We start from the raw sequence: 18,599 nt of genomic DNA on the forward strand, positions 1-18,599 counted from the left end.
GATCTACAGAAAGAAACAGAGTATTTATTGCCTTAGATGGGTAATGGTGCCCATGTTGTCTCGCAGACCTCCTTGGTGAGGAACACACATCGATGACTGCTCTTTCCACATCTGTGCGCTTTCTCAGGAGCATGTCAGGAGAGGTACCTGGATAATAGACTCAAATTTTGTTAAAATACAGACCTTGCCCGGCTTACAGATGCTGATATGATCAAACAAAACGCTAAACTTTAGTAAAAAGAACTTCTTGGCCAGCCTGGTACTCTTTAGAAGCACTGGCTTTCAGAAGAAATAACACAGAAATTGTGAGTTCGCTGCATCTCATGTTGCTGAGGGATTTTCTATCAATTCATTTACCTTGTTCTCGTTTCATTTCATTCATTAAGAACTGTGTGAGTTCCAGTTTTTATTTATTTATTTTGAATGGGGAACTAATCCAGCGGAAGTGGCTTTCTCCATGTTACAGGAGGTAGAGTTTTACCTCACCCATCCTGTCCTTGCCCATGCTCTTAATGACTGTTGATTTACTTTTCACAGTATGGTTGCACATCATATAAAAGTGAGGTCAAATAACTTCATTTTTCCAGAGTAGTTTTTGCTTTCCTTTTTGGGACAGGTTCTGTGTGTATGTAACTTGCCTTCTTCAGCCGTGCCTTCCAAGTGCAGTGGTGGGATTAGGCTTGTGTCCATACCTGGTTATGTTGTGCTAATGACAATTCAGGTACAAGAAAGTCAAGTGAGTCCCTGCTTGCATTTTATAGACCTGCTCTGTGACATTTTAATTTACCTCTTCTATGAAATGTTAATATTTAAGTTTTATAAATTTTAATTTTTTAACAAAATATTTTTGTTCTCTAATTTAAAGTCTTGTGATTCTCACTTTACAGTTGCTTTTAACTGTTTATCTGTTTCTCGTGTATCATCCTCAGCTAAACTTTGGGCTTCTTTGCACTGCTTTTGTTTCATGATTGCAGTTTTCATCTTAATAGTAAGAAATTTCAAAGTCAGGAGTCCTTCAAAGGGCAAGCTCATGAGTGGAAACTCTGCCAAGCAAGCCACAGCACTCGAGGCTCCTTGGGATCTCAGGCACAGTTAGTGACACTCTTTCAAATATTACTTTTTCTTATTTTTTAAGCTGTCTACATTCTATATTTAATCATTTTTATATGTTTGTCTCTTTATAGCTCTTAGTAATTCCTTAAGAGAAAGGTAAAATGTTGCTGCTCCCTGAGGTTAGGTGGATTTGAGGGTCATTTTAGCAGCCTGCTAGGTTCCTCTCATCACATCAGTGACTGATTGTCGTCCCTGGAATACCTATTGCCGTGACAAGCCTGACTCTTGGGTGGGTTTTGTCTTTGTTCAGGTGACGATGAGCAGAGCGACTGGTTCTATGAGAAGGAGTCGGGCGGAGCCTGTGGAATTGCTGGAGTCGCGCCCTGGTGGGAAGAGGAAGGCCCCGTAGAGCTGGACACCAACCTCCCCGACCCCGTGTTTGAGAGCATCTTAAGTGGCTCCTTCCCTCTCATGTCACATCCTGGCAGAAGAGGTCAGTAGCTCTCCCTGGGTGCTGATCCCCTTAGCCTGTGGCTCCTCCTGGATAGACTGACTGAAAGGCTAGAGCAAAGTGAAACAGTAGAAACACAGAATGCTGTAGAGAAGCTTGCTGGATCCTAGTCCAAGTACTGCAGTCCCCCATTTTGACATCAGTGAAAATGCTGGCTGTCTTACTGCGTTCTTCAGAATGGTGTTTCCTGGTAAGAGTTCTAGCGTGTGAATGCAAGCCAGTCAAACCTAAGAGCCCTGCTGGGACTTACCTCAGTTCATTTTCCACAGTAGTTTTCTTGGTGTTCACAACTATCAGCAAATTAGGTTAATTCTCTGTTGACAGGGTCTTCTGTGCCCTAGTGGTCACTATGTCTTCTAAATCGACTGTTTGATTTCCCAGGTTTCCAAGCTAGACTCAGTTGCCTTCATGGAGTGCCTTCAAAGAATATTAAGAAATCTGCAGGGGCTCCACCTTCAATGGTAGGCATGCTTTTTTATTGAATTTCATGATTGGAAATATTTCCATTTCTCTGGAATAAAAAGTCACATCCTCATTTTTCACTTATATTCTAATGTTATACTTAAAAATAATCCATTTTTTTGTAGGCTACAAACTGGACCAGTGTGATTCCCCTATAAGTCAGATCTTCTAATGCTAATAAATTAATTTGTTTGAACACCTGGGGAATGGCATTGGAGGGAACCTGGCTCCTGTCCTCTTCCCTGGAGGGACGCACTGACTCGCCGACCTCTGATGCAGACCTGGGGCTGTTTTTGCTGCAGGATTGGTGTTCTTTTAGCCAGAAGTGAATCTGATGGGGAGGCTTCCCTGGGATGTAGGTCGGCCCAGTGTGTATTTTTATGTATTTTTCTTTTATGTTTTTAAACATTGGATCTTTTTATGTATTGCTTGCTTTGCCAAATGGTAACTAAAGATAGAAAATTGAAAACTACACTTAACCCAAGTATTCTAATATTTCTATGACTGGTTAAGATTCAGTCTTGATCTCTGACTGTTGTAAATAAGAAATGATGCTAGCCGTTCATGGTTCATTGTAACAGGCGTCTCCTGTAGCAGCGTGATTTAAACTAGTGCTGTGAATAATCGGGAGGTTGATAATCTCTGCTGAAGTTTGTTTTATTCAGCTTTCTTCATCCTTGGATCATTGTTCTGTATTAGTCCTGTTACTGTAGTTTTTACTGCACTGCAAAAGCCCTGCCTCTCACGCAGCACAGTGAGGACAAACTGGTCAGCATCAGGGCATCACCTGCTCCTACATTTCCAGTGGTTGTGTCAGCCTTGAACTAGTCTAGCTGCCTCGCTGGCTCCGAGCTGACGAGATGACCGAGCCGGCTGTTTCAACAGTGCTGCAGGACCCAGTGTCCCCATCGTGTCTAAAGTGAGAGTCACCCTTAGGATGGCAGCGCGTGTGTGCCATCGAGTTTTAGAAATACTTGCGTAAGCTCATTTTCACCAGTCAGCAGGGAAATCAAACGTTTTCACTGGTGATAATCCTTACATTTTAGTAGTTCAAGCCATTTGAGTTTTTAAGATGGTTATTTTAAAATGATTACTATTTTTCTAAAATTCCCATAACTGATGGTCTTTGTGATTGGATGTTTTCATGCTGTATAATTTGATTGTCAGGTCAGCATTTAATGGCTACATTAAATATGATTGGGAAGGAAATGTAAAGTTGACATTGCTTTTACCTCAGATTATATGTCCTGAAAGATTTAAAAATCAAGTAGAAATATCTGACGTCTTTGGAGAGACTAAAGGCGACACGGTGAAATAGAGCCTCCTGACTTCCCCATGTTTAAAGGTGCAGAGGTGTGCTTAGTGATCACAGTAGGGATTTTTATAGTGTGTCTCAGAGCAACAGTTCATGTATTTTCTGAATTAGAGTGCTTTTGTTTTTTCTGGTCACCGTCCCTTAGATCTGAATAAGTCACTGAAACAGCCCAGCCTATGAACTTTGCCTCACCAATCATGAATCCAGATGAGTGCTATCTAATTCTTGGCTTAGTTTTACCTATTTTATTTTTGGTCCACTGCTTGCTTGAGCATAGCTGGGATTTGTAGCCCATTTTCTCCGCTTATTGCAGCCTCACTGTGGTATTTTATAGAAGCTATTACACTGATAGGCTAGCTTCATAGTGTTGATGATACATGGCTTCACCATACCAAAAGCTGCCTTCCCCGTCTATATTGTAAAGAGGTGATTAGGTCTCCCTTCACGGAGATACTCTCCGCACGGTTTACATGGAATGAGTGCGTTAGGTCATGACGTGGTTTCCTGGTCAGATTTTTACTGCAAACAGGACTCCTGAAGTCCTTCTTTCTCACAACCCTGAATGGTCCTTGTTTAGATTTTTTACATACTGTAATTTTTTTCTCCAATAAAATCTCTGACTTGGGTAATAAAGGTAAGATTTCCAATTTGTGCTGATGTCTTTGAAAACCCTCTATATAGTTTTGCTCACCGTATACATAGCATTAGCCTGCTAAGGCAGTCATCATTAAGGGGTATCTGATATTTCTTATAATAAGAAAATAAATTCATTTAGCATAGATTCACACAGGGAAAAACAAAGTGTGTTTGAGAGATTCATTTCATGGGCAGATTTCATCCCGTGAAGCTCCAACCCATTAACGAGGATGGCAGCAAAGAGTGGGAAGCGATGGTGGAGGAAATGACAGGGGAAGCTAATTGAGATGTGGCTGTTCTCAGGTGACTGACCCTACTCCACACAGGCTTGTACGACACTGAAGGCTTGGTACCCACGTAGGGAGCAGGAAACCATTGCGCCTTGAGCACAGTCAGGCTTAGGTGCCTGGAGGTCTGGGGTCCCCATCGTCTTATCAGCCCCTGCTCATGCTGTTATATGTGAACTGTGTTAAAGGTACTATGTATTGTTGATTGGTGAATGTGGAACTTATGGACGATAATACCAGAAAGGCTCAAGAAAGACGCTCTAACAAGTATTTTGTCCATAAGGCTCACAGTGACCTTCTCATGCTTAGTAACATTGGCGGACTCCACCAGATAAAGCACAGAAGTGTCAGTCACCGAGGGACAGTAAGGAGGCAGTGTGTGTTCTGTCACTTTGTGAGGTAGCTCGGTTTCCACTGCTGTGCACGTACCCAAGAAATCTGCAGAAGCATGGCCTTTCAGCCTGCAAATAAATTTTAGCTGGTAGATAAGTTTTCAGGTTCAGAATCTGCAAGGAGGAACAAAAATTGAGTATAGTTTTTGTAGAAAACAGTGGAATTGTAGAACAGTGGTTCTCAACCCGTGGGTCATGATATCCACAGGGGTTAGATATCAGCTATCCTGACTATCAGATAATTACACTGTGATTCACAACTATAACAGAAGTAGCTATGAAGTAGCAACAAAATAATTTTATGGTTGGGGGTCACCACAACATGAAGAACTGTATTAAAGGGTTACAGTCGTAGGAGACGGAGAGCCACTGTTGTGGAGCGGTAACAGGTGGGGAACTCATGTACTCGGGAATTCTCCCTGGCTTAGTATTACTTGAATATACACCGTAACCCTCAGTGTCTTTTTACTTTATAGAGGTGTTGCCAGCCTTAAATGGGGTGCAGTACACTGCAGTAGGCTCAGGCCATCTCTGGCACGTAGTGGATGAGCAAGAATTGGTGTCATTGCTGATAGTGAGCATAGCTGGTACTGTAACTTCCAGTGTCATGAGTCCAGGTGCAGGTCTCACCTCAACTCTTCCATCCACACTTTATAGTAATGTGCATTACCTCAGCAGAGTGCTTTATTTGTAGACCTTTGGGTTACTTTCATATCTTCTGTCTTTAATATAGTCTGAGGAATCATTCTGACTAAGTAAGTCTCAAAACTGAACTGCAAGCTGCAAAGCCTGTCCCTTCACGCTCCTCCGTCCCCAGGTCCCCGGTCATCTCAGTACTCTTTCACACTGCTCAAGAGGTTTGAATCCAGATTCAGTCCTTAAATAATTGTGCCCAAGTATATGTGAGGTTCTATGTCCTGTTTACTGTTGGGAAGAACCACTTGGCTGGACATGGTAGTGTGTACTAGTAATACCAGCACTTGGGAGAAAGAGACCAGAGACGTGGTAACAGCGAACTTGAGGTCAGCCTGTACTGTATGAGACCCTGTCTCAAAAAATACAAAAAGAAGTCACTAATGTTTTCTGGTTAGAAACTCCAGTTTATTGGAGCCCTGCTAGCCAGCCTTTTACTACGAAAGTTTAAGGGAATTGTCACTTCTATGGAATGTGCTAGGGTAGTATCTTGGTTAAGGTTTTACTGCTGTGAAGGGGCTGGCTTACTGGTTCAGAGGATCAGTCCATTATGATCAAGGTGGAAACATGGCAGTGCCCGTGCAGGCATGGGGCTGGAGGAGCTGAGTTCTACATCTTCATCCAAAGGCAAACAGGAAAACACCGGCTTCTAGGCAGCTAGTATGAGTGTCTTAAGACCCACGCCCACAGTGACACACCTACTCCAACTAGGCCATCCCTTCTAATAGGCCACTCCTTGGACCAAGCATATGCAAACCACCACAGATAGTCATCCAGAAGCTGTGCCTGCAACCTTGACATTTCTAGACTTTAATTGTTGAGTACTGTTCAGAATGGTAACATGGCAGGCTTCTGGCCTCTAGCTCACGGAGACCTCCCTTGTGGCGTGATTCAGTGACTTACCAAAGGGTAGCTGTCCATTCACCCACAATACGATGCTCTTTGGTTTTTTGTTTTGTTTTTGTTGGATTTTTAGCAGTCTCACTGTGGCCCTGGATGCATGGAGCTCACTGTGTAGTCCAGACTGCCTTTGAACCCACAGAAATCTGCCTGCCTCTTCCCAGTGCGGGAGGTAAAGGTGTGTACCACCATGCCTGTCAGCATATCCCACTCCTAAGAATCCCAGGTAGTTCGTGGTTTTCGAGTTTTTATTTTGTTTTAAACTAATGATTCATCTACAGGTTTAATATCCACTGATGTTATTCAAATTATAATGACTGCTGAAAGATTGGGAGGGAAAGACCCGTCTTAAATCACAGCGTCTGTTGTGTAAGACAGTGTGGTAAAATAAAGGGCTTTGTTTAAAATGTTTGCAGTGGCCTAGTGGCCTGAAGAGCAGTTTTGTGTGATTATAAAACCATGGAAGATGTTTGGTTTTTTGTTTTTTTTTTTTTGTTTTTTTTTTTAGTTGAATGTGCTGGAGTTGATTTCTTATGTCTGAGTTTTCAGGTATGTAATCAAAGCCTGAATGTTAACCCTTTCTATAAACTCTCCTGCCACTGTTCACACATACCTTGTGTCATTCAGGACAAAGGACCTTTAGGGCAGGCAGTTCCTGCTGTGACCGACCAGGAACAATGTTGTAGGTGCTTCCTTTGTGGAGTTCTGCTGACAGGCTTACTGTGTGTGCCCTGCTCAGTGTGATGTCGTTCATGAGATTCTATCGTAGGACTATGTAGGCCCTCCTCTGTAGCCTTTCACTGACAGGGCTCATTTAAAATGGAGTTGGTTTGAATAAAGGATTTAACCTATTTTTTTTAGACTAGTCAAAGAGAAAAGAGTTTATGACAGAAAATAAATCTAAAATAATGTAGAATAACACACAGCCTGTATTGCAACATATTTTGATTATAAGGTGAGTATTATTTAAGCTTAGCAGCTGAATTCTCTATTATCTTTTGTGGAGATCTGTATTGCTAGAGCACTTTTGGAGACTGAGAATGTGTTTAGACAGTTGGACAATGCATGTTATATATCAATTCGATGTTCTTTTCATATCAGCTTGAGATTTAGATTTCACGCTATTTTAATCTTAGAATTTTTGAGATAAAATTGGTTTTTGTATTATAGAAAAATACAAATTAATAAAATGTTAATATTTATCATGAGAAATCTAGCATTATCTGTTTGCTTTAAATTTTTTACTTTCATGTTACTTTATAATTTATACTGTGAAATTTTAATGACCATACTTGATAATTGAAAATGTAAATCCCATAACATCTCACTTAAATAGGATCAGTATTAATACAGCTATTCCTGGATTGTATTTTAAGGTGGATTTGTAGAGTTATTTAGTGGTGCACTGCAGCTTACCCATTTACTCACTCGGTTACACTGGGATACTCATATTCACCGTGTGCTCAAAGCTCCTTAAGGAACATATGCAAACAATCAACCATGAATCTTAATGGGACGAAATGTGACCACTTGCATTTTTCAGTAGATTAAGTACTTGTGCTTGCCTTTCTCCTGACTTAGTGTAGATGTGGCTTCATATGTTTGATTTTGGGTTTGTGATCGTCAATATGGTGTGCCACATGAAGCACATATAACGGTCCTCAGTGTGTGCTGGATTTTTCTGTGTTTAAGTTAATACTGTTAACATTCCGATAAAGTCACATCTTAAACTGTTTTTCCTTTGGTAAACCCAAATTAATATGATTTGGACATTTCTTCATATTGCCGTTGTATTGCTAATAAATATAAATTCTCTTCCTAAAGTAGTCCTCATTTCTGTTTAACATATTCAGCTGTGAGTTGTTGCGATATCAGTCTTCACTATGCTGACCTCAGCCACAATCAAGAAGTACAGTAATAACCACGTGGCCTCGAGTGGGTTAATAATTGGCTCCTGGTTTTTCTTACCAGTCTCTAATGTCGTACAGTCTAGAGCGTTCTGGCCAGTTTTCCTGCTCTTTGTGTTAATTCATTCTCTTCTCCTTCCCTCCAAGGAAGCCTGTTTTCTCTCTTAGTTGCTGCATCCTTTTACCCTGGATGAAATCCATGCCTTATGCTTCCTCTCTACTGTGGAGGGCCTTGGTAAGATTCTGGGACAGTCTCTTCAGGATGTTGATACCCGAAGGGTGAGTTAGAGCTCACTAACTCATGGAGGACAGGAGGTGGCAGGCATGAGGGTTAGAGCTCACTAACTCATGGAGGACAGGAGGTGGCAGGCATGAAGGCAGAGCAGGACCTCGAGTTGACCAGGCCTGGCCTAGATACCTGATAGGTAAATGTGGAGGGTTAGAGCACAGACAGTTGGGATAAACATAGCAATCTCGTGAAGCCATGTCATCCTGGTCCTGCTGATAGTTGTATAGAAAGCACATTGGATAAGTATAAGCTAAGATTATATCCAAGGTTCGAGTTACATCCTATCTCCATTAGATGAACCAGAAAATGGACTGAAGCTTGATTTACCATTTGAATCTTCTATCTCAATATGTGAGTGGCATTCGCTTACTCAAGCAAGCTTGGTCAGTGCTGCCTGCACTAGGCTGAGCAGTGTTAGGACTGGGTGTGCTCTGGCTTTGCATCTTACTGCTGTGAATGACAGTGTGGTCACCTATAGCTTTTATTTTAATGAGTGAAAGTAATCTTGGATGGGGAGGAGTAAGTAGATAAAGTAGCTGGGGGGATGCGGTGGGGTTGTTGGGACAAAGCAGACACAATGAGAGGAGGCAGGACAGTTGCGAGACATGAGGGTTCCTGCATGACATTGTAGGCGACAGTGATTTTTCAGCCTTAGCCGTCTAGTGCCACTCCTCGGGGTACTCTTCACTAACCATGAATCTGGGGAAAGACGCATGTGCGAGCCTTACACCCGTTCATTCAGCAAGATGGGTTAGGGTCAAGTAACGGGTAGCTATTTAGAGGGGACTTAGACCATCCTGTTTAATGTTTAATCATAGTGATTATGCCAAAAGTTAATGTGTAATCGCTTGTATTCTCTTCTGCCCTGTGACTACCCGGATGCCACACCTTCTACATTTAAAAAACAAGTTGTATAACAGAAACACAAATTCTTCCGTCACTTAGAGAAATGGCTTCAAACTATAGACTTGTTTGCTTTTGAAACCTAGCCTTCTGTAGTCCAAGCCGGCTTTGAATTTGCTGTGGAGCAAGGCTGGTGTCCACCTTTTTCAAATGCTACATCACAAGCACACATTTCCTTACCCTTCTACCGTTGGGCTGGACTCCCTGATGAATCCTTAAAACACGGGTTTTAAAAAAGTAGGAGGTGTCTCTATTTCTGTGGATAGGGATTTTTTGTGTGTCCTAGGCTGGCATTAGCTCTCTGGGTAGCACTGGGCTGTGACCTCCAGTTGATCTTTTTCCTCTGAATTCAGAGTGCTATGGTTATAGACATAATCTCCCATGTCTGGCTATGTTTAGGACTTAACATTTTAGATTCTAGCTACCTAAATGTTATATTTCTATGTTGTATACTAAGAAACCTTTGAAATATATTCTAAATACTCCTTTTTATTTTTAAGAAATTATGTCTGGGCATGGTGGTACACATCTGTAATCCTAGTGTTCTGGAAGCAGAAGCAGGTGAATCATGGGAAGTTCCAGGCCAGCCAGCCCTGTCAACAACATAGTGAGTGCTGGCCAGCTAGGGCAGCTTAGCAAGTCCCTCTCTCAGACTTACCCCCGTTTTCACTGTGAAGAGATTCGTTGCTGCTGATTGGTGAGCACGATTCCACTTCACCAATGGACGATCCCATTGAAACCTTCCTATTCATACCTTCTCCTGGTTGCCCTGTACGGCTGCTGTGACATTGCTAGAGTCCCCATTACTTCTGTCCCTTTAAACCAAAATCAGGGAGGTAGAAATGCTGCCTACATTTACTTTTTGCAAGACTTGTTCATCTCTGGTTTTCTGCTTTTTATGTTGCTGATAAAATTATTCTGATGGTCTATAAAACTCAGTTTTCTAATTTGCCTTTAGATATGTCAGAAACCTACTATCAGAAAAGTTCAAAAACTCAGTGATGGGTGGAACATTTCCAAATAACATTTAGTAAGCGTTTTGTACTGAAGTCACCTGTACCCCTCCAACTGAAGGTCAGTTTGCAAAACAGGGTTCATGAAGAAATGACTTAGACAGAACGTTTCCCTCGTACTTTTGAGTTAATGTGTGCCAATTGGATATGTGCTGCCTACTGTTTAAGAAATGGGGCTCTGATACCCAGAGGTAGAGCCAAACAGTATACCTCGGTTTTAAGCCAACAACATTTATATTTCTATTGTTCAATACAATGTTTAATAATTGTCATTACTTAGGGAATAAACTGAAAGTTGGGTCAACTTTTTTGTTGTTCGGTTAAAGCGTAGCATTAGGAAATTGAGATAGTTTACTATGAAAGTGTTTGAGAAAATCAATAAATGTAACTCTGAACCTGTCGGGCGTGTTTATCAGTCAGTTATAATACATTATAGCAACACTTAAATATCAGTTGTAATACACTATAGCAACACTTAAACATATGGCCCAGAGTTTTAAGGATTTCATATTAGCTTGGATTTATAACATTTAATCCCAATAACTAGTCTTTAAATTCAAAGATTAATAGCTTATTTAGTTTCATTTCCAAGTGTCTTTGATAGGCTAATTCTTTTCTGTTTTTAGTACTGTAGATTGAACCCAGTTCTCCTACATGCATCATACTCTACCAATGAGCTACATTCCTACTTCTGATTTTTATTATTTATTTGTTTATTTGACATAGACTCTCATTAAGTTATGTAATAGAGACTCCCGCTCTCCAAGGGTATCATCCTCCTGCTTCAGTCTCCTGAGCAGGTCTGAGGGTAGGCCAGCAACTTTTCTTACTTTTTGATTCATAAAATTATTTTCCTGTCACACCACTTGTTACATTAGTCAGTGGGAAACAGTCTGTCTGGTTACCTTCGCCACACATTCCTTGATTCAGATGTAGGCACAATGGAAGCTTTGAACATTTTTAGGTTAGGTATAGTCAATTAGACATGTATCTTAGTCCTCACTTGCTTAGGTTTGATTAGCATAAATTAACTTAAAAAGGGAGGGAGAGAAAGAAGCAGTTACTTAGGGGTGTGGTGGCTGTTGTGGGTAGTGTTGAGCTTGGCCTTGGGTCATCTTCATCTTCCCTACTGCACAGCTCTTTTCTCCTCCACCTGACGCCTGTCCCTCCTCTACAGCCCCCTCTCTTACCACCAGGCTGTGTTCTCATTCTCTTACATTGCAGACATTGCTTGCCCTGCCTGGTCTCTTGATTTTTCTACCTTCTAATCCTTATCATTTTTAGCACCAAGTGAACATTTGTAAACATTCTTGACTTCCCAGTTTAAAAAAAAAAAAACTACTTTTGTAATCAGACTAGAAATAGAGTTTTTTCTTTCTGTGCTCACTGCCACCTGTGACAGCTATGTCCCTTCCATGGTCATAGTGGCTTTTGAGACCCTGCCTCTGGTCAGGCCTTTCAGCCTTCAACCATGGCGTTTGTCATTCACGCTCTTTCTGTCAGTCACACACTCTTTATCCCTCCTTTAAACTCAGCTCTCCTCTGGGGTGGCAGCGTCTGTCTCTGCCCACCCATTCATCCATCTCTGGGTACCCAGTGGCTCTGAACTCTTTCTCATCTGCTTGTCCTCATTCGTTGACTCTCACCATGACAGTCTGGTTCTCAGGACAGAGTTTATCCTTTTTTTTCCTCAGTATTTGTGCTGATTAACTGTGTCTGTCTCATTTTAAGGATATTTTCTACAACTGTCTAGTTAGCGTGTCAGTGTGGTTGTAGCCTCATTCCCAATCTGAGCTCTTGGTGGCTACACTCTGGCCCAGTATACATTATTTCATAATAGAATAGCAGACTCTATTTGAACCTGTGCTAACAAGTTAATCAAATGCCTTGTGACAGATGCAGAACTTGTTGGCCATGTGACTGGGAGATCCTTAGCTGTTTTACCTGTACGGTTTCCCCATAGGTGAGGGCAGGAAAGAATGACAGATGCCATTACTGCAGGGAGCATTCAGTGCACAGATTTCCACTGAATCTCTGGGACAGTGGTCCATAGGAACAGCTCCTTTCAAATTTGGATTTTCATGTGATAAACTTTGAACTTGTGCTGACATCTAGGGTAACAGTGCTAATGTGACTGTATGGGCCAAGGAGTAGGATCTAGATGCAGTGTTTTAAAATCAATTGTTACAGCGCTGGAGAGATGACTCAAAGGTTAAGACCAGTCCTAGCACCCATGGCTCACAACCTTTCACAACTCCTATCTGAGGGGATCTGATGCCCTCTTTGGGGCCCGTGGTCACCAGGCACCTATGTAGAGCACAGACCTGCATAGGCAGAACCACCCAGACTTGGGGGACATCAGACATCACTCAGGTACCAGTGTAAGTCATGCTTCACCTCCAGTCCCAGCCCAGCCTTTTCTGGGACCTGATGCTTCTCTCAGCTTGCTTTTGCACAGAAAGCTGAGCAGTGGGCTCACAGCCTTACAGCCTTTGATTTTCCACCTTTGATGCTGTTTTCTTCTCGGATCTCTTTGTCCTTATAACCTTTTGGTAGCCTTTCAGTCAGGCTTTGGCAGAAAGCCACACTAATATTAGTTGCATGATCACTGTGTCATATTTACTATGGAGTTACACCTTATGTCTTTTTCATTTTGATTATTTTAAAAAGTAACAGATACATGGGGTTTGAAAGTCTAGAGGTCAAGGATGGCATACGACGCCCTTCCTTCCCTGTGCCGTCCCTTCACACTGGTCTTGCTAGAACACTGTCTGCCACTGTGAGCTTGCACTTTAGACAGAGCGATCACAAGCCAGACTTAGATCCTCATTGCTGCAGCAGCATATTTCAAATTATTTAGTAATTTGCTTTCATATTGGCTTTTTAATATAAATACTTCAATAAAAATCCTTTATTGCTGTAATAGTATCTCACAGTATTTAGTGTTTTGATCCTATTGCCAAATAGTGCTTTAATTTCTTTGTGAATGTCCTTTATTTACTACAGAGTCTGAGGTAGGTATTATTGTGCTTTCCGTGTTATACCAGGAAACTGGGCACCAATGGTTTCCCAGGGGCCCAGGACCTGGCTCAGTGAGGAAGACGGTCTGCCTGCCGTGTGCTGTGCAGGCATGAGGATTCCAGTGTGCACAGACAAGCTAAGTGTGACCAAACTCTCCTGAGGTGGGTGTGGGAGGATCACTGGCTTGCTAGTCAGCCTGAACAGCAGGAGGGGCACACAGGAAGGGGCGCCCCAACTATCAGTTCTCTGAGAGACTGCCTCAAGGGAACAGGGCAGAGACCGCCCCAGGCTTGCATACAGGTGCACGCAGGAGCACACATATTCATGCAGACTAGATAACCCAACTTGTTCAGGATTGTGGCAAATAGTGGTAGCTTCAGGACTTCACTTCTGTCCTATGGGACAGCCCTCAGCCATCAGGCTCCTTAGGCTTCTCGGCAAAGGCAAAATGCTTACTTTTCCAGTCGATTTTCCAGTTGATTTTATAAATCTTGGATGGGCATGTTAGATCTCAAGAAGAATGGATTCTAACTCTTGTGGTCAGTGTAGTGTATTAGAGAAATCATGATTTTGTACTTGGCTGCTGAGACTTCGTCTTCTTTTGAAGGTGCAATGTTTTCAGCATGGAAATACACCTGTCCCCTTTCCTCACTGTGAATACACACAGTCCCCTTTCCTCACTGTGAATACACACCGGCCCCTTTCCTCACTGTGAATACACACCGGCCCCTTTCCTCACTGTGAATACACACCGGCCCCTTTCCTCACTGTGAATACACACTGGCCCCTTTCCTCACTGTGAATACACACTGGCCCCTTTCCTCACTCTTTCCTTCCTTTACTCAGGGAGCTTCTTGGTTTAACCTGTTAGGTCATAATTTGCATTTTAATCCTTTTCAAGTTCTTTAGAAAGGAAGCTATGAATACTGTGAATTTTTCTAAGAGGTTGTTGAAGTAATCCTGTGCCTTGGAGTAACTAGACGTGCATTAGTAGTAGCACCCTCACTTTACAGATGCACAGATTCTAAGATGTGAGATTTCCCAGAATCAGAGAGAGACAGGACTTGGGTTTGAGCTGCTGGCTTCCACATTTTAACAGATGCAGCATTCTGGGAATCTCCCTGTGCTCCTCCTTGCTTCTGGGTATAGTGCTCTTACTGGAAGGTTCACTGTTAAAACACCACACGAATGAACTTAAATTCACTGTCCACAAGTTACTTGGTTACAATCTAACTGGGTTTTCATTCTGAAGATGGATGCAGGAAATTTTTGTTTGAAACTTTATAGAAATAATTTGTCATCAGCCAGAAGCTCGGCATTATTGTCCTTAGCCCAGGCTCTGGGACTCCACCACTCAAAAACTAGCCCAACAACCAACCAACAGATAAACAAAACCAAGCAGGCACACACAATGTATCCCTTCCACCAGCTCACCCCCCACACTCCTCCGGGAGTATAGTCTGTACTGTCTGCCCTTAACTAAGCCTCAGACAGAATGTCTGTCATTAAGATGCCTTTACTTTCCATTGGAACACCCTTAAAGGTGCAGGCTGCCTCGCCAAGGTGAATTTCCTGTCCTCTGGTGTCTCAGTATTTAACTCCCGATTCACAGTCTACCACTGTGACGGACAGGAAGGGCACTGCAGACAATTTATGGATGGAAAAGGTAGAGGTAGCTTCTTCATACATACGCATACATCCTTTACCTTATCTCATTCTGGTAGGTAATTGTTGATTTTATTTCATCACTATGAAAATATAAACTTGTTTTCACAATAATTTATAATTAGGAATTTCATTAAAAGTGAATTAAGACATGAATATGTATGAAGAAATTAGATGTTCTAACCATGAATATATGGCATCCCAGTGTCTTGAGTGAATTACAGACTTTACTCATTTCTGGGCCATTTGTTTTATATATAGATTAAATGCAGATAATTACTCATTTGACAGGTTATTTTATTACTTTGATATATCTCTAAGTACCATGTGCAGTTATAGGGTGATTATTGTTATAATTTGATTCATTAATAACCAAAATTATCATTTTTACATGAATTCAAATTTGAAAGTTGGAATTTGGTTTTGCTTAAATTACTGACTTTGGCTTAGTGAGGTACTTTTAAATTTGTGGGCTTTAAAGTTCCGTATAAAACAAAAATTAACTATTTTTAAGTCAAACTATAAATATTGGCTTCCGTAAGGAAGCATGGATGTAATTTATAGCTGTTTCCCTTACAAAGCAATGGATTAACTATGGATTCCATTGCTGTCTTAGGTTTGAGATTCATCTTTCGCGTTTATAGATCCTTTGCTCACACCCACAGAGCATCTGAATGTTTGATAACTATTACACTACTTGGTCTAACCCTAAGCAATACGGTATGGCTTATCAATAAGTGGTTAAGTTGCTTAGAAAATATTTGCAAGTTTATTAAGATTTATTAAGCAATAATAAAGAATAAAATTAAAAGTTCCTAATCTAGTGTCCTATTTGAATGGCAGTTTTTTTAAAGTTGTGTGTCGTTTCCCCCAAAGACTGCACATTTCTGATCAAAGTCCATTTTATCTGCTCTCCTAGGCTGTGTCAGGAAAGCACATCTCTCCTGTCTGTGGGATGCATTTTATTTAATTTTATAGTTTTTATGATACCATATATTAGAGATTGCCAAAAATATAGAAAAATTTTAGAGAGCATTTTTGGAGTTGATGGATTCCCACTCTTGAAAGGGAAACAAAACACTAACTATTTCTAACCCGCATTATTTACCGCATGGGCGGTTAAATGCTACTCTCAGCCTCATAAAATTAAAAGGGAGAGATCTGCCAACTGTAGCAGGAATTGGATTTAGGAAGAGTGGTACAGAGCCAAAATATTGCTACAGAATTAAATGTCAAAAATCTTCTTTAATAGTAGATATATAGGTCACAGTGCTTGGTTATGATTAATACATTTAATCTAAATCACAGAAAGTTGCACTCTCCTTTTCCATAAAATACAATAGGACACAAATCAGTTTTACTGTAGATGGATAACAATTGGAAAATAATGCATCTTCCCGCCCAATAAATTGTCAGTTATACCTTTTAACTAAAATCAATTCATCATTCCAAAATTTATTGCAATTTCTAATAATAAATCTCCTCAAATGTTTATTCATTTGGCTTTTGATACATTTGTGCCACTTCTGCTATGGTCTAATGTTTTCTCTTTTGATTCATTGTAAATTAGAAAATCTATTTTCAGTCAATTTTCTAGTGAGGAAGTTAAAATCTATAACCCTGCACCTTCTCCACTCTCCTGTGTACATTTTAATACCCTTGAACTTGAGCTTAAATGCAGTCCAGTGAATTCTTTCCAGTGCAGATTAAAGGACTTTTCAGCATAACTTGCAGGAAGGCTGAGGTTTCATGAGACGAGTGCACAGAAGGTTGGTAGACGGCAGTTCCCATTGATGCATTTTGAATCGAGATCCATGGGTGTGCGTCAGTTTTGTGGAGTGTTCACAGGGAGACAGGATCTGTTTGAATTAGGGTCAAATACTGGTCATAATTGGAGCCCGCCTCGCAGCAGCATTAGCTGACAAGAGCCATTGCAGGCGAGCATGGCTAGCTGTCCGACCCATGCCTTCTTCTGAGGTCTTCTCTTTAATCTGATCTCTGGTTTGGCTGCACGCTTTTGTTTTGTAAATACAAGTTTTTCTATTGCTGTCTCATAGTCCATGCTACGCCCAGGAAATCATCTGCTGCTTCTTATGGAGAGTGTCTCCAGGATGTAGTTGTCATCTGCAGAAATGTCATTATGTGGTGCCTGAACCTTTCCCATCTTTGATATCTTAAATTGCTCTTCAGTACATTTCCTGACAGAGCCTTGAGCATTGGCTGTGCACGCAGACTGGGGCCCTTTGCTCTCCCCGCACTCCCATTGCGCTGCTTTTACAGAGTGAAAGCAGGGATTAGCTCCTTCTCTCAGTCAATGGAAATCCACCTGTACCCAGCACGTCCTGAGGCAGAGCGGCCAAATCTAAACTTTTAAACTCTCTCACAGAACTCTTCTCACACAGAACTCTTCTCTCACAGAGTCTTCAGCACCTTTTCAGAATGGTGACTGTGAGGAATGAAGATGGTATTAACTCATCTGCCTGGAATCCCTAACTTCCTGGCAGACCGGTGTAGGAGGTGCTGCAGGAGTGATGTATTGACTGAAGAACAATAGTCCTGTGGCCAGCGCAGCCTTCTGAGAACTCAGTGTTTGCTGCATATTAACATAAATATTCTCCTACAAAGATCAGACTTTACTTGAAAGTCTTTTTTTCTTTTTCTTTTTTAATTTTTGGGATCTTGTGTTATTGGGGATTGAACCTAGGGCTCGAACATTGATTGGGTCTTTTTTATCTCAAAGTAGTATATTAAAAAAAGTCTGTGAACTTAAAAATTAAATATTAAGAAGTCAATTAAAAATTTAATATTTTGATGGATTCTTTAAAATATATTATTCATTTGGGTTAACCAAATTAATTTCTATATTAAAAACTACAAGTTTTGATGAATGCAGCTAGCTATACAAGCTTTAATCTCTGACTTCTGTGTACTTCTTAATTTGTTTTTCTTATCACATTAAACATGAAAGTATATCAAATCATGTTCTTTCAAGTGAAAATACATAAATATCAAAAGCTTGTGCCTTTTAAAGGCCAGTAATAGTTTTTATTGGCATATGTTGATATACTTAATATTTTCACTATGACATTTTCTCACACACACACACACACACGTATATAATCTACTTTGCTCAGTTCACCCTTATGCCCCTCTGTTGTCCCTTCTTCCCAGGTAGGCCCCATTCTGTTTCCCTGACTTTTGTTTTGGTAGAGCAATAGGTTTAATTGGTATCGTTAGAAGAACGAGCATGAGTCACTTACCAGTGGCTACACCACAGAATAAACCTACCTCTCTCTTCTCTGCAGCAACTGTTAACTGTGTGTCCATCCTCAAGGAGAGGTGGGGTATTGTGAGCTCCTCCTTAGCAACCTTTCCAGGAGAAGGCCATGTCAGTTCTCCCCTCATAATGGAATGTTGACCACACCCAATCCGAAGCAGGTTGTGCTAGGGCTATGTCATGCCTGGAACACAGTGCTCCCCGACACTCCATCCCATCCACCAGCTCTTAACCCGATCTGGAGCTGAACACAGCAGTTGCTCCTCCAGCACTGT

General features: G+C 41.2%; 1 protein-coding gene and 1 long non-coding RNA gene across 16 annotated transcripts in view; one reads left to right on the top strand and one right to left on the bottom strand.

The window, feature by feature from the left end:
* Window positions 1-18,446, bottom strand: LOC120096343 (uncharacterized). 3 transcript variants are annotated; one of them, XR_005492729.2, is made up of 3 exons: window positions 18,336-18,440; window positions 4,694-4,770; window positions 1-147 (listed from the first exon to the last, which is right to left on the bottom strand). It is a non-coding gene; the product is annotated as an uncharacterized LOC120096343 (long non-coding RNA). The 3 variants fall into 3 exon arrangements; XR_010057133.1 differs by lacking the exon at window positions 4,694-4,770 and having other exon boundaries at window positions 18,336-18,446; XR_010057134.1 differs by having other exon boundaries at window positions 1-4,770.
* The window catches only part of Gpatch2 (G patch domain containing 2), a 140,697-nt gene that overhangs the window by 15,353 nt on the left and 106,745 nt on the right, over window positions 1-18,599 (top strand). For 10 of the 13 annotated variants that reach the window (XR_005492230.1, NM_001401368.1, NM_001401369.1 and 7 more), the window contains 2 exons: window positions 1,364-1,546; window positions 1,946-2,025. Coding sequence is in view for 12 of the 13 variants with exons in the window: in NM_001401368.1 (NP_001388297.1) it covers window positions 1,364-1,546; window positions 1,946-2,025 (263 nt within the window). In the remaining variant the exon portion in view is untranslated. Of the gene's footprint in view, window positions 1-139; window positions 1,092-1,363; window positions 1,547-1,945; window positions 2,100-2,151 lie in introns of those variants that run through there. The other 3 variants (NM_001011909.2, XM_008769846.4, XM_063272187.1) reach the window with 3 other exon arrangements.

Source organism: Rattus norvegicus, chromosome 13 (assembly GCF_036323735.1).
Source record: "Rattus norvegicus strain BN/NHsdMcwi chromosome 13, GRCr8, whole genome shotgun sequence".
Classification (NCBI taxonomy): Eukaryota; Metazoa; Chordata; class Mammalia; order Rodentia; family Muridae; genus Rattus; species Rattus norvegicus.